Source organism: Drosophila ananassae, chromosome 2L (genome assembly GCF_017639315.1).
Source record: "Drosophila ananassae strain 14024-0371.13 chromosome 2L, ASM1763931v2, whole genome shotgun sequence".
In the NCBI taxonomy this organism is placed as follows: Eukaryota; Metazoa; Arthropoda; class Insecta; order Diptera; family Drosophilidae; genus Drosophila; species Drosophila ananassae.
Window position 1 is genome coordinate 13,441,663 of NC_057927.1, and position 14,133 is coordinate 13,455,795.

The 14,133-nt window shown below is 41.8% G+C and overlaps 1 protein-coding gene across 1 annotated transcript in view; it reads left to right on the forward strand.

Annotated features, from left to right (window-relative positions):
• The window catches only part of LOC6501131, a 56,113-nt gene that overhangs the window by 12,869 nt on the left and 29,111 nt on the right, over positions 1–14,133 (forward strand). The window contains exons 3-4 of the mRNA XM_032449515.2: positions 5,910–6,869; positions 10,296–10,684. Of these exons, the coding sequence (XP_032305406.1) occupies positions 6,212–6,869; positions 10,296–10,684 (1,047 nt within the window). The 5' untranslated portion in view covers positions 5,910–6,211. The remainder of the gene's footprint in view (positions 1–5,909; positions 6,870–10,295; positions 10,685–14,133) is intronic.

The window sequence follows — 14,133 nt, forward strand, 5'->3', positions numbered from 1 at the left end:
CAAAAAACTCTTCTTGGGCTGCCCCCTGTGTGTCTGCCACAAGTTGCGCAAGAGATTTTTGTCGCCAAAAGTAGGCAAGCCAGGCTAAAAACAAAAATACACATTTTTTGTTACTTTATCTGTATATACATATGTATGTACAGTACAACCATAAAATATATTCCATAAAATCGTGGTAAAAATACTTATCAGTTTCCTATAACAGTTTCAATTCGATTACGCATTCAAAAAATAATGATTATCTTTTAAACTCAAGAATTTTATATTTTCTACCGCCCAAGTTAGGGAAAATTCACTTAACCTTGTAACTAACAAATATAATTATAATTTTTTCTACAAGATCTTACCCAAAATGTTTCCATATCGTTGGGGTATGTTTTACCTTATATACAGAGCTATTCACCTACCAATTTCCCAAATCTCCTTGCCGGGATTCTCAAGAAGTTTAAATTATTAAAAGTAATACTCGTTGATAATATTAAAGCAAAACTCTTTTTTTATCTTTTCTGAATATTATAATAAAGAAATTATAGAATTATATTTTTTGTAAATTTAAATAACTGTCAAAATAGGAAAGCCATAAGTGTAAAGAGATAATATTTTTAGTGCTTGCTTGTTTTGACTTTTAATAAAACATTTTAAGCGTTTATCGACGTCAATGGTTTTTTTACAAGCTTTTTCCTTACTATATTTTGCAAATTCTTTCATGTTTACAATATACCCCGCGTTTTTATGAAAAGCAAGTGTAAAAACACAGAGATAAAAACACACAGCACGCAAAAAAAAAAATCACAAACCGGAGAAAAATAGAAAAGAGCGCGAATGTGGACAATTTTTTCACGACGCTGCGAGCGCTACATGTGTCACTTTGGCACCCACCAGCCCCCTTTTTTAGCCTTCGCCTCCGTACACCTCTCTCTGCCATGAGATGGATACCCAAAACCAGACATGAATAACAGCCCAAATACTATAGATAAAAAACCAAGAGTGTGCCCAAAAAGCGAACCCAACTCGCGAGGCTCATACGGTGGCTAAAAGAAGAATCGCCAGTTGGATCTGCCACCTCCCTGGGGGCAGGTTCTTATATAAGTTCAGCCAGAGCATCGCCACGACAAGAAAAGCAGCAACCCCACCCGGAACCCGAGTCACAGATTGCAATCGGAACGAAACGCAGAACAATACAATTAAAAGTTTTGGGACTTTCCAAAGATTTATGCAGCAATTGCCTAGGGCTTCCAAAAAATGTCCTTCTGTTTTGGTTCAAAAAAAATACAGACTTCTATATGCAAACTTGGTCTTAAAGTGGCTTAAACTAGCATTATTGATCTTCTATTTACAATTAAATTTTAGATCAAGGAAAAAGTCTATTGCTGGAATTTAAGTCATCAAATATCACGTAACTTATTCTTAAAAAAAGAACTTGTGCTAACTTCAAACAAAGTTCAACCAAAAGTGCTAGTCTTTTCTCAAGAAACTTAAACACCGCCAGCAAGAAAACAGAAGGAAGGATGTTGAAGACGTTTCCATGTTTTCTTTCCATTAACTGGTGCCTCCAATTGGTGTGTGCACCGAAGCCCAAACCAAAAAGCCGAGAATCCCAGCACGGGCTCAGACTCGAAACGGCCGGGCAGATAGCTCACCTTGTGGCAACCGCAATCAAGGTGGCAAACGTTGCCACCGGCAGCGACAGTTCGGTTAGCCGCACTTAACCCGGCGCTTTGTGCGGAGCGGGCGGCATTTTAAAATGAAATTAGTGCCTCTGCGATTCGAAATACCAGTTATGCAAAATTCATACATTTTGGGAAAGGTTTACCGAAATAACTTGTGTTCTACACTCAATTCAAGCACTTAAATGTAGGTTAGGGTCTTTAATAATGAATTAGTATGATGAATTAGTGTATTAAGGTCAGAAAAAATATTGAAAAAAATGCCTCTTTCAGCAGAATTCTAATTGATTGGGGGGAAGGGTCCTGGTTATCAGACACCAAAAGATAAAACACTCAGCACAAAAGAAGCCCAGGGAGCTAAAAGCAAAGAAATTGAAGAGGGCCGGGCGTTCGTCGCAGTTTCCAGGACAACCACATAATTGAGTTATTACACTCACTGACAACACTGCCCATGGCGCATATAAATTCACTTCAACGAGCAGCAACAAAAACGAATGGCAAAAAAAAAACCAAAATAGTAAAAAAAGAAGGTGGGCGGAAAAGGGACCAATACGGCCCAGCCTGGCCCAAAGCAAATGCCTGGCAATTTGTGGAACATGTGTGGGGTAGATCACGTTGAAGCTCCCTTGAGCTACAGCGAAAAATATAAGCAAGTAGATCTGACAACACTGTCACTGCCATAAAATTGTCACTAAGCATATAAGAGTAGGAAGGGTTATCTTCATAACTCACAGAGCATGCTTTATGGACGAGCGAAAGGTACAGAAATAACAAACAAATTTCTACCATCGCGTAATCCCAGCAAATAATTTAAAGGCATGAATGGGAGATCTTTCAGCATACCCAAGCCTTAAGAAGCTTTTCTTAAAAAAAAATTGGGCGTATGCAGAGAGAAAAAATAATTTCTTTAAAGCATCCTATAGTTTAAATAAAATAAAAGATATCTTATAGAATGGACACATAACGAAAGATTTTTCAATGGAGTTCAGAAAAAAATCAATCTATTATTTATTTAAGTAGCGGATACTATATAGATAACTAAAAAAATAACTAAAATAATAAGAATATTTCTTAAGAAATTAATCATTTTGATAAATTGGCTAATAAACCCTAATTAAGTTCCCAGTGTAGGGTCAACAGAAGGCGTTCATAACCCAAAGCATATGATAAATAAAACACACACTCTTGCAGCTAAGATATCCTTGGTAGACGCCTATGTGTGTGTGTCTGTCCTGAGTGCCATTCCCTCTCACCGCCCATTGTTAGTTCAGAGGAGTGTCGGTGAAGAGGAGACTTTGGCGTTGAAGCCTCTGAACTACGACCCGACCTCAAGTCACGGCCCAATGCATATGTATGCGTATTAGGGATGCTCCAGATACACACACAGACACACTCACCGCACTAACTGTCGTTTGGCCCGTGTCAATATGTATGTAAATAAGCGGGAAAACAAGTGGTTATAAATTTCCAAGGATGATGATGCCGGGCGACTGTCGCTGGCGCTGGCGCTGCGCCATTGCGTATACGCACCATCGACGCCAAAAGCCGTCAACCAAAAATAACGCCATACACAGACTAGCCGGGCATGTGTGTGCTTCTATCAAAGAATGTGTGTGTGTGTGTACTGTGTATACCTTAATAATAACGCCCTTAAGAAAGGACGCTGGCGCTACAAACTCAATAACAAAACGAAAATAGGCACCATGACTGAATGAAAGCTCTTTGAGAGGCAGATGGGATGAAGGAGAAAAATAAAATAAAATAAACGTAAACGTAAACATGGCCAAGATGAGATGAGGGTGCCTGGAGCTGATGAGGCTGAAAAAATGGGAACGAGCAGGATATCTATCAGCTGAAATACTCGCTTAAAGCAGTCCAGCCCAGTAGTTTCAACGTCCACTTCACTATTATTACTCGCATCCTTGAAAGTTTTTAATATGCTTATTTATATAAACCCCGAGCCACCGTTGCGTCGTCAATGTTGTTTATTACGTCCCGTCCTTTGGCCCCAAACCACCTCAAATAGGGGTTGTCCACTCACCACTACCACTAAGTTGAAAGCGTTATTGCTCTGCTCATAGAACGCCATTAAATTAAAAGCAATTTTGTCACAGAAAATACTTTAACTTTTTGTGCGTAAGCTCGTTTTGCTGAAAGGTTTTTCATTTTGTCGACTTGCATCTCCCACTTATCCCTGCAGCATTATTGGGAGTTAAAGGGTCAAGTGGTGGGGAAAACTTTAGTGAAGCCGCAGGCCAAACGAGAACTTTGAGTAATTAAAGTCCTATTAAATTTACCCGAGTTTCCTTCATCCTGGTAATTGTTTGTAACTCTGTCAGGCGTATTAGGGACAAATTCAATATTCAGTAATCCCGCCAATCTCATCCATCCATCATTAAAATAAAACGTTTGAGTGGTTGTGGAGAGAGAGGGGCTGCAGCATGTGTGCCCGGGGCCTCATTTTTAACCTTCACACTTTTAACAATTACCCTCCGGTCCCGATCATTGGCAATTTGCGTTACCATGTTGTCTCAGAATTTTCCGGGGAGGCGGCATCGTCGGGCAGATTATTTATTTTGGCGACAATGACAACAAAACAAATGCATCAATCATTTCCGGGCAATCGGATGACAATGGCCCAGGACGACCTTCCTTGAGGTGTGTACGCCCTCCGTTGGAAGCATCTTTTTTAATATCTAAATGAAAGTTTAGATTGTCATGTTGATGAATCGAAATATTGCCGCACGAATGCGTTGCGCAGGTAATCAACCATAAAAATTGGGCTGAGCCGGAAGAGGAGCTCCAGCTCCAGGAATAGACCTCAAAGCCTGAACCTGTCTGAGTTTTGCGCTTTAAATTGCCTCAAAGTGGATTTTATGAGTGTGTGAATGCACAGGGAGAAGTTTAAGTCATATAAATTTTTATCTAGAATATTTAAGTATAATTGAAGCTTAGAGAACATAGGACCTCCATTCTGAAGTTTATTATTCTTGCATATTGATTCAATAATTTTTGGAAATATATTTTTCTGTGTTTCTATTTTTCTAGTGTAACTGAGAATGTGAATGGTATAGATTGTAGGCTTTAAAAATTGACAAAATCAAAGAATATATGTCGACTCCTGCGACTGGATAGCTTGCCACGACTCACAAGTAAACAAAGTCAAAGAGTTGAGTCTGGCTGGCCAAATGAAACTCTAGATGATGGAGGAATATGATATGTAAACTCACAAAATATTTATTTAGGCACAATCAATTTTATGGCCATTCGTTTTTTATCCCGCCGGCGGGGACTGGAAAGTCCGGAAAAAAATAAACGGCCTGAATTATGCAGAGCCTGGCATTTCCTCTTCCTTTCGCAGCACCTTGCGTGGGTGGGGCGAGGTACTTGAGTGTGTGAGTGGAGTTGGGGACGTGCGCGTTAGCGAGTGTGAGTGTGTGGGTGAATGCTTAAACGTGCATGAAAACGCTGCCAACCAGCAAGAGACACAAAAACAACAAACAGAACGGGAAAAAACAACACCAACACCAGCAAACAGATGAAACGTCAACGGAAGCGCGTGCGTGACAGACTGTGGGTGTCTGCCATTCTCCTTTGTATCTGTGTGTTTGTCTGACTGCATCTGTATGTGTGTGAAAGTATGGGTGTTTGAGTGCTTGTGCTAGCTGAACTTTTAAACTAATTTGAAATTTTAATTTAATTAATTTGTATGCGTATTTTTTAATGAAAATGTCAGGGTGTCGGAAACTTCCATCGCTCGTTTGCCGATGGGAAATTTTTGAACGCGGATGTCGGTGACTTGGATATTTAAGTCTTTAAATAAATCATGACGACAGGTGTGTGGATTGGAAATCACATTGAGTGGGGAATGTCATTTGAGAAATTGAACTGGGTACTTGGGATGGAGGAGGAAGGTAAAAAGACGCTAATGAAGGAGATAAATAAGGGACAAATAATGAGATAATTTCATGGAAAGTCTTTGGATCTCTGAACGAGATTCATATCATTTGTGCGGGCCTTATTATATGGTATTTTTAACTAGTTTTTATTCCTAAAATACTTATTATAAATGTTCTTGATGTCTATTAATGTGTTGCTCACAATATTCCAGCCTATTTTGCAAAATCAAAGTACAGCTGGAAAAAAGTTTCCTTAAATCTTTCATTTGCAAACTTTTAATGAGAATTGCAATTTCCATTTCACGTTCTAATTTCCCCATCCTGTGTTGTTTTTTTTTTGCAGAAAACAACTGCAATTTGCCAGCAATAGAAACACAATTATGGCAGATTCGAACAAAGCGTCGTCAAAGTTCATTACCAACAATAATAGAGGAAATAACAGCAACAGCAATCCAACCAGCAACAGCGGGGCCAGCAAAATGTAAGCTGCGAAGTGGGTGGAACTGAAAAGGCCCGCTCAGCTAGGCAGTGGGCAAAAGGGTAACAGCATCAGCAACAGCAACATAGAAGCTGCAACAATCGACAAGAGCAATCACAACAACTGCAGCAGCAACATTAAGAAAACCAAACCAAAACGCAACATAAATGAAGTTAACAATCTGTCAAATTGCTAAATTATTTCTGCTGTTGACAGCCTTCTTCTTTCTCAATTCCCAACGCGGCGCTGCCTCTTCAGTCCTCGGTCTAAACAGCGCCAGTCCCTCCACTACCACCATCTCCTCTTTCCAAGCCATCCCTTCTGGAAGTAACCATAGCTCTGGGACGCGTATCCTTGAGCCGCTTGCGCCCAAGACAGCGACAGATTTTGCTGCAACATCAACAGTGGTTGCGGTAACGCGGACTTCCGCAGCAACAACAGCAACACAAACACTTGGAAACCATTCACTTTCAGCGACATCCACAGCAACAACAACAAGGACAGCAAAAGGACCACGTAATGCGCGTGAAACTGAACGTCAGAAACGTCAAAAGCAACAGCCCCCAACTGCAACAAAACAGGAACAGCAACATCATCAGCGCCAAAAGCAGCCGAGGCAGCAACATCATCAGCAGTTGCAACAAGAGGGACAGCTACGTCAACGGCGACAGCAACAGCCGGAGGCCTCAAATCAACGAGTGGGCGTCTTAATCCCCCCCTCGTTGCACATTGATATGATGCATGTGCAACAGGGCTTTAAGAATTTTCTCGACTACTTTCAAGTCCACTTGCCCAATGCCAGCGTGGATTTTCTCCATGATGCCGGTGAGTATGCCCGAAAGGACCGAAAATCCAACGAGGAGGCTGTCTTGTTTGCCTTGTTTGTTTAGCCAAGAACCCCCACCCCTAGTCCTGGAGTGGGGAAAATCCCTGCCAACATGCATTTAGACATCATGCTTTATCGATGATTTGTGTCGGATGTGTGTGTTTCTGTGTGTGTCGGATACTCAAGTCAGCTTCGTTCTTGTCCGAAAAAAAAACAAAATAAAACTGCCGAAAAATTTCACATGAGTCAGAGAAGGAGGCAGTTCATGAAGATGAATTGGCCGGTTGTTTGTTTGGGCCAAATATTTGCAGGCAGCCAACAGAGTGGAAGTTATGGGGGAACTTTGCTAATTGAGTGAGAAAATACAAATCAAGCGCCTGAATTAAAGTTGCTGCTATCTAGATGGGGGAAGACTGCAAAGCTGGAGAACGAGATTTGAATTTTTGCCATCTTTAGGGGGCAGAAACTCAATTTGCATGAATTATAACAAGATTGCGTCTGCCGTTTTTTGTAGTTTTCTCTTCTACGAAGTATCTGCAACTTGAACTAATTTAAAGGCACTGCCTGTCTGGGATGAGAGTTGGTTAATTATGTTGCCTTCTTTAATTAGAGGAAATTTCCTTGGTTCTTCGTGTTCTTATGCAAGTGGAACTTTTTCACTTTTCCCCTTAAGGACACTGGAAGTGACAAGCCAGGTAATAAATATTAAGAGTATTATAATGGGACTAGCTGTTATCACCACTTCTATCGAGTAGTTGCAGAAATAATTAGACAACATGGCGAATGCGCAATGCTTTCAGTTGAATTGCAACGCCCGCACTCTTGGCGATGACCTGACATGTCCTGTAAGCTGGTTACACAACAGAAACATATGTAAGCCCGGCCAAAGCAGCATCCAATCAATCTCTAAAGCTCTCTGTGGAGCCTCTTGTATAACATATATTACCCAAGCAGGACCCTTTTCATTTTGTCCTTAGGTAGGATATAACATATAGACCTTTTGTAGCAGTGCCAACTGTGGTCAGCAAATAAACTCCTCCCGGACCATAAATTGTTACAGGACACGAAATACAGCCATACGGCCATATGCAACTAAAATCCATTTCAATATTTTGCAAAACATAAAAACCTGCAACACAGAGAGACAGCCAAGTTAAATTACGGCAAATGGAATTTATTTGTACGGACTACGGAATGGAAACGTTACGTTAGTTTGGTTTTGCAAATTGAATTTCTTTGTCCAGGCACTTAAATCAATTTAGATGGCTTTCGGTTAGAGGAGGGTTGGAGGTGTGGGTGAGCAAGTTTTACCTTTTAGTTGGCTCTACGCTCTACGCTACGCTCTTATTTATGACACCTTCGAGGCAGCGCTCTAAATTAAAGATATCAAATTTAAACTTTCCCCACTGACAACTGAAGCAGCAACAGCAGCTAAATTGTTGCAATCGGCAAAAACTTTGGCGCCAAATAAGTGAGCGTGCATGGCCCTAGCCATGTGTAGATGCCCGTGTTTACTTTCAAACTAACTGAAAAGAACTGAGCGCAAAGACAGCAAATTGAAAGAATAAAACAAATAGCCAGACGGGGAACACCAACGGCAACTTTGACAGTCCGAGTAGAGCGGGTAACTTTCCCAAATGAAAGTGCCAGTGTTTGTGCCACGAACTTGAGTCCTGCACATTCGGGACTCTCCTTTGCTCCTTGGCTGAATAAACTTTCGGCTTATCGCGATCTATGGCGAAATTCATTTAGGAAGCTAATCACCACAGCAGCAAACCAAATTCGGCATAAATATTCACGAACATAAGTTGAAGTCTAGCGCCGGCAAAGTTTTTAATTTACAGCAGCCATTATTCCCCGAAAAGAAAGTTGTTAAGTCGCCGGATTAGCAGGGATTCCTTTCTGAGAATTGTTTTATGGTTTTCGGATCTTCCACCTTGTCATTGCGGGTATCCCAGCCAGAGTCAAGGACCTCTCTTCCTGGCTCAGCGTGAATCACAGGAATTCATAACTCGGCCACTTGTCGGCTACTTGGTCAGTTACTTGGCCAGTTACTTGCAATGGCAGCCCGTTAGCAGGCCATGCCAAGCACCTCAAAAAAGAGCCACTCGAGGCGGAAAGTAGTGTTGCACAGTGGCTCCATATTCCCAGGAATTACTTTTCAAGTAGGCCTTGCTTTTTTTTTGGCTCTGTTTCTGCCAAGGTAGCCCCTAAAACCCTGATGTTTGCTTATTCCTTCCCCGACCTTTCATGGGAAGAGGTCTTATTCATTAATATTGAGTTTCTTTTTCACAAAACAAAAAATCTTTTTGTTTTTATAATTTTTTTTTTTTCCAACATTATTTTTAGTTAGCAGCTGTGTAAGCTTTACTTTATTAACTCGTTTTGTGCTTGAATCTTAAAAGGTTTCACTTGACTTTTCTTATTTTCCTCTTTTTAATATTTAATATTAAATGAATTAATGTTTGAATTGTATAAACCTTTGTATTGAAAATTTAACTACACTGGTATCTCAGAGCAAGTTCTGGGGAACAATCGCTAAGGATTCACTTATTTTCTTTTTTTATATACATATTTTTTTTACTTATTGATTGTTATTTTTGGGTTGTTACTTCCTGCGTATTCCTCGTAGCTTATTTGTCTTTCAATTTCACTTTCAAAGATTATATTTTCGATTTTTTATTTGTACCAGTTTAAAAGATATTTGAGGTGAAATCTCTGGAGCAGGAAGGCCCTCGCCTGTGAAAACCTCGCTTAATTTCACTTGTTTGATCGTTTTTAAAATTTACTTTTTATTTTGAATACAAAAATATATTTTGTTAATTGGAATTGTTTTTTATTTATTTTTTTTTTTATTTTTTATATCTTGGAGCCTTAGACTTGAGCTGGATCTTAGAGAAGACTATTTCTGTCGCAAGTATTTTATTTTTTTTTAATTTTATTTTTTTTAATTTTGTTTGGTTTTTTTTTTCAGTTATCACATAAAATTTCAGTATCATATTATTTATATTATGTTATTATATTACTTATATTATATTATTTATATTATATTATTTATATTACTTTTGGCAATGTTGTATATTGCCAAAAATATTCAATATTAGTGAATTCTTCTGTTAATTTTCGCTATGCCACTGTGCCGCAAGAGGTATTTAGTGGTGATGTGGCTGCTGCAGACAGATTCCCACTATGAGCACGGCTGCCTTCATCAGCAGTAACAGTTACTACACCGCTTAAAGCCACACGCACACACACACACACACACACACCCGCACAGGAGCTCACCCACAGAGCCAGCTTAAATATGCAGAAGTTTTTTTTATGTGCCACATAAAATGTTTCTCTTTCTTTTTGGTGCACAACCCGATGATGACGATGTCGACGACGACTACGATGACGGCGTTGGATTTGGCGATGATGCACAGATTTAAGTGGCTTCATTAAATTACTGGAGCTGCCCAAATACACGAGCGTTGTAAAGACTTTAAATGTGGGCACTAATGTAGACACCCTGGACGTGGACGAGAATCGGGACGTGAACAAGGACCCGAATCGGTATGCGAAAGTGGGCATTGACCCGTCCAAGCAGCCGCATCAGCAACATTTGAGCCAAAAGCAGGAGCGACAACATCATCATCGTCAGCAGGATGCCGATGCGAAACAAGAGTCGGCGGGCCAGGATACTCCGTCGGAGGGTCAGGGGGCAGGACGGTGGCAAGAAGCCCGCAGCCTGGGTCACTGTCATCATCTGGCTGAGCAACTGGCCCACGATTACAATAAGACCGTCGTCCTGTGGCCCTGTCCGCGAATGAAAGTGAGTACGTCCCTACTTAAAGGTCCTTCCCAAACAAAGGGCATACATATTGAAAGCCCGAATCAGGGCAGAGTCTCATCGAAAGATCAAATAAGTGCCATTTTAATTGCAGATCGATTGTGTGTGTTTATTAAAGAGTGACACAAAGGCAAGACTTTAAGTTATTGGGGGTATTTTATTCAAGTTCTTTATGTAATAAGTTTATACTTACTTGCGAGCTTCTTAAAGATATTTTGCTTTTAGGTAAATGAAAAAGAAATTGCAATTTTATAGTTCGAAGGAATTTAAACTTTGTAAATTGTTTCTAGCCAAGGAATGTTCTATATTAAAACAAGAAAGGAAAGCTAACTTCGGGCGGAGCCGAAGTTTATATACCCTTGCAGTTCAGTCGCAGTCCGATAGGTGGCGCCACGCATCTATATTATTAGATATACAGCGGATCGTATATAGTCGGCCGATCCTTATGAAATTTGGCATATCGAATTATTTTGACCAAAGAAGCATACATTGAAAATCCCATCCTTCTAACTTGAAAAACAACGAAGTTATGCCATTTCCGATCAATCAGTTATATGGCAGCTATAGGATATAGTCGACCGATCCCGGCCGTTCCGACTTATGTACTACCTGCAAAGGAAAGAAGGGTGTGTGCAAAGTTTCAACTCGATAGCTTTAAAACTGAGAGACTAGTTTGCGTAGAAACAGACAGACAGACGGACAGACAGACAGACGGACAGACAGACAGACAGACAGACAGACAGACGGACAGACGGACAGACGGACAGACGGACATGCTTATATCGACTCAGGAGGTGATCCTGATCAAGAATATATATACTTTATAGGGTCGGAGATGTCTCCTTCACTGCGTTGCACACTTTTGACCAAAATTATAATACCCTCTGCAAGGGTATAAAAAATAAAACTTAAGGGAAAATAACTTTTAAAATTTCTATACCTCTACTTCCCATTAAATATGCACCTTTGCGGGTGCAAAATTAGATTAAAAACTATCATTTTTGGCTTTTAGTAATGTAAAATCTGGCTTTTAATATAATAATAAATGGCCATCACAACCCTATCGGGTCACAGCCTGTTGCACAATCTGCCTCCACGCTTTCCTGTCCTGGGCCCGCGCTCGCCAGTTGGTAACACCAGATGTAGACAGGGCTTCCATCACCTGGTCCTGCCAACGTATCCGGGGTCGTCCTCTCCTCCGTTTTCCGACGATTACCGCATCAAATACCTTACGAGCCGGAGCGTCTTCTTCCATACGGGCGATGTGACCCAGCCAGCGGAGTCTTTGAATTTTGACTCGGCTTACTATATCAACATCCCCGTACAGCTCATACAGCTCGTGGTTCCATCTGGTGCGATAAGCATCGCCAACGCAGATTGGACCAAAGATTTTGCGGAGAATCTTTCTCTCGAACACTCCAAGAGCAGCTGCATCGGATTGCACCACTGTCCAGCACTCCGCACCATATAAGAGTACTGGAAGAATGAGCGTCCTGTAGAGTGTTATTTTTGTCGGTCGAGAGAGAGCTCTACTGTTAAAGTGCCTACTGAGCCCAAAGTAGCACCTGTTGGCAAGTGTGATTCTCCGCTTAATCTCCAGGCTGACATCATTTGTGCTAGATATTGCAGATCCAAGGTAAATGAATTCCTTCACGGACTCAAAGCTATGGCTTCCTGCAGATAGCTGGGAATCAAGACGCCGCGATTCCCTGCTAGAGCACACCATAAACTTTGTCTTATCCATGTTAACTGCCAGTCCTACTTTAGCTGACTCTTTTTCAATAGCCCCGAAGGCTGCTGTAACATCACGCTTGGTTCGGCCAATGATATCAATATCATCAGCGTAGCCAAGGAGTTGGACACATCTGTTTGTTAGAATAGTGCCCGTCCGATGCACACCAGCCTTCCTTATAATACTCTCCATTAGAATGTTGAAGAGCATACAAGACAGCGAGTCGCCTTGTCTGAGACCACACTTGGTATAAAAGGTTTCAGATTGGTCATTTCCTACCCTGACAGAGCTGATGGTGTTGCTCAATGTCATCATGCAAAGCCGTATTAGCTTTGCTGGTATACCAAGCTCAGACATGGCGGCATATAGGCGATCTCGCCGGGGACTATCGAATGCTGCCTTGTAATCGACGAAGAGGTGATATGTGTCGATCTGATTTTCGTAGGACTTCTCCAGGATTTGGCGCAAGGTGAAAATCTGGTCAATAGTGGATTTGCCAGGCCTGAACCCGCACTGATAAGGTCCAATCAGTGCTTCGGCATGTGGTTTAAGTTTTTCACACAGTACGCTCGTAAGGACCTTGTATGCGACTGGAAGAAGACTAATGCCACGGAAATTGGTGCGCAATGTGGCATCACCCTTCTTCAGGATAGGACAGATCATGCTGTGGTACCAATCGTCGGGCATGCTCTCCGTAAGCCATATCTTGCTGATTAGTTTGTGCATGCTCCCTACCAACATATCACCAGCAGCCTTAAACAATTCAGCCGGCAGGCCGTCAGCACCTGCGGATTTATTGTTTTTAAGTCGTTGGATTGCATCCTTGACTTCGGCATGGCTTGGGGTCGGTACGTCCACATCAGTACCATAGATTGGGGTTTGTGGATCATACTCTCCATAGTCATCATGGCCAGAGCCAGCTAATAGACTTGAGAAGTGATCCCTCCATAACCTCAGCACAATCTCTGCATCTGTGATTAGGTTTCCGTCATCGTCCTTGCACGCAACTCCTCCAGTCTTAAAACCTTGGGTCAGACGCTTAACCCTCTGGTAGAAGTTACGAGCTTCATTCCGGTCTCTGCTGCTCTCAATGCTCTCACACTCACGCCTCTCCTGTTCTCTCTTCTTGCGTCTGAAGAGGCGTTTCTCATCTCTCCTCCTTGACCTGTAGACCTCGACAACAGCCCTTGTGGCCCCAGCTTGCAGTGTTCTTCCGTAGGCGGCGTCTTTTGCAGCTGTTGCGTCGCGACACTCCTGGTCGTACCATGGATTCCTCTTTGGGGTACGTTGGAATCCGATGACCTCTTCTGCAGAAGTTCGCAGGGAGTGGGATATGAGTGCCCACATATTGCTGATGTCTTCAGGTGTTGGAGTTGCTCGGCTCAGTAGGCCTGTGACTTGAGTGGAGAATGCATCCCTTGTCCGTTGTGATTGCAGCTTCCCGATGTCCAGCTTTCTCAACAGTCCTCGACGTGCTACCTTCGCAACACATAGCCGTGTGCGAATCTTAGCTGCAACAAGATAATGGTCGGAGTCGATGTTGGGACCCCGACAGGATCGCACGTCGAGTACGTTAGATGCATGCCTTGCATCGATCACAACATGATCTATCTGATTTCTGGTCAGTCGATCAGGAGAGAGCCATGATGCCTTGTGTATGTCCAAATGACGAAACCCAGTACTACGAACTACCATATTA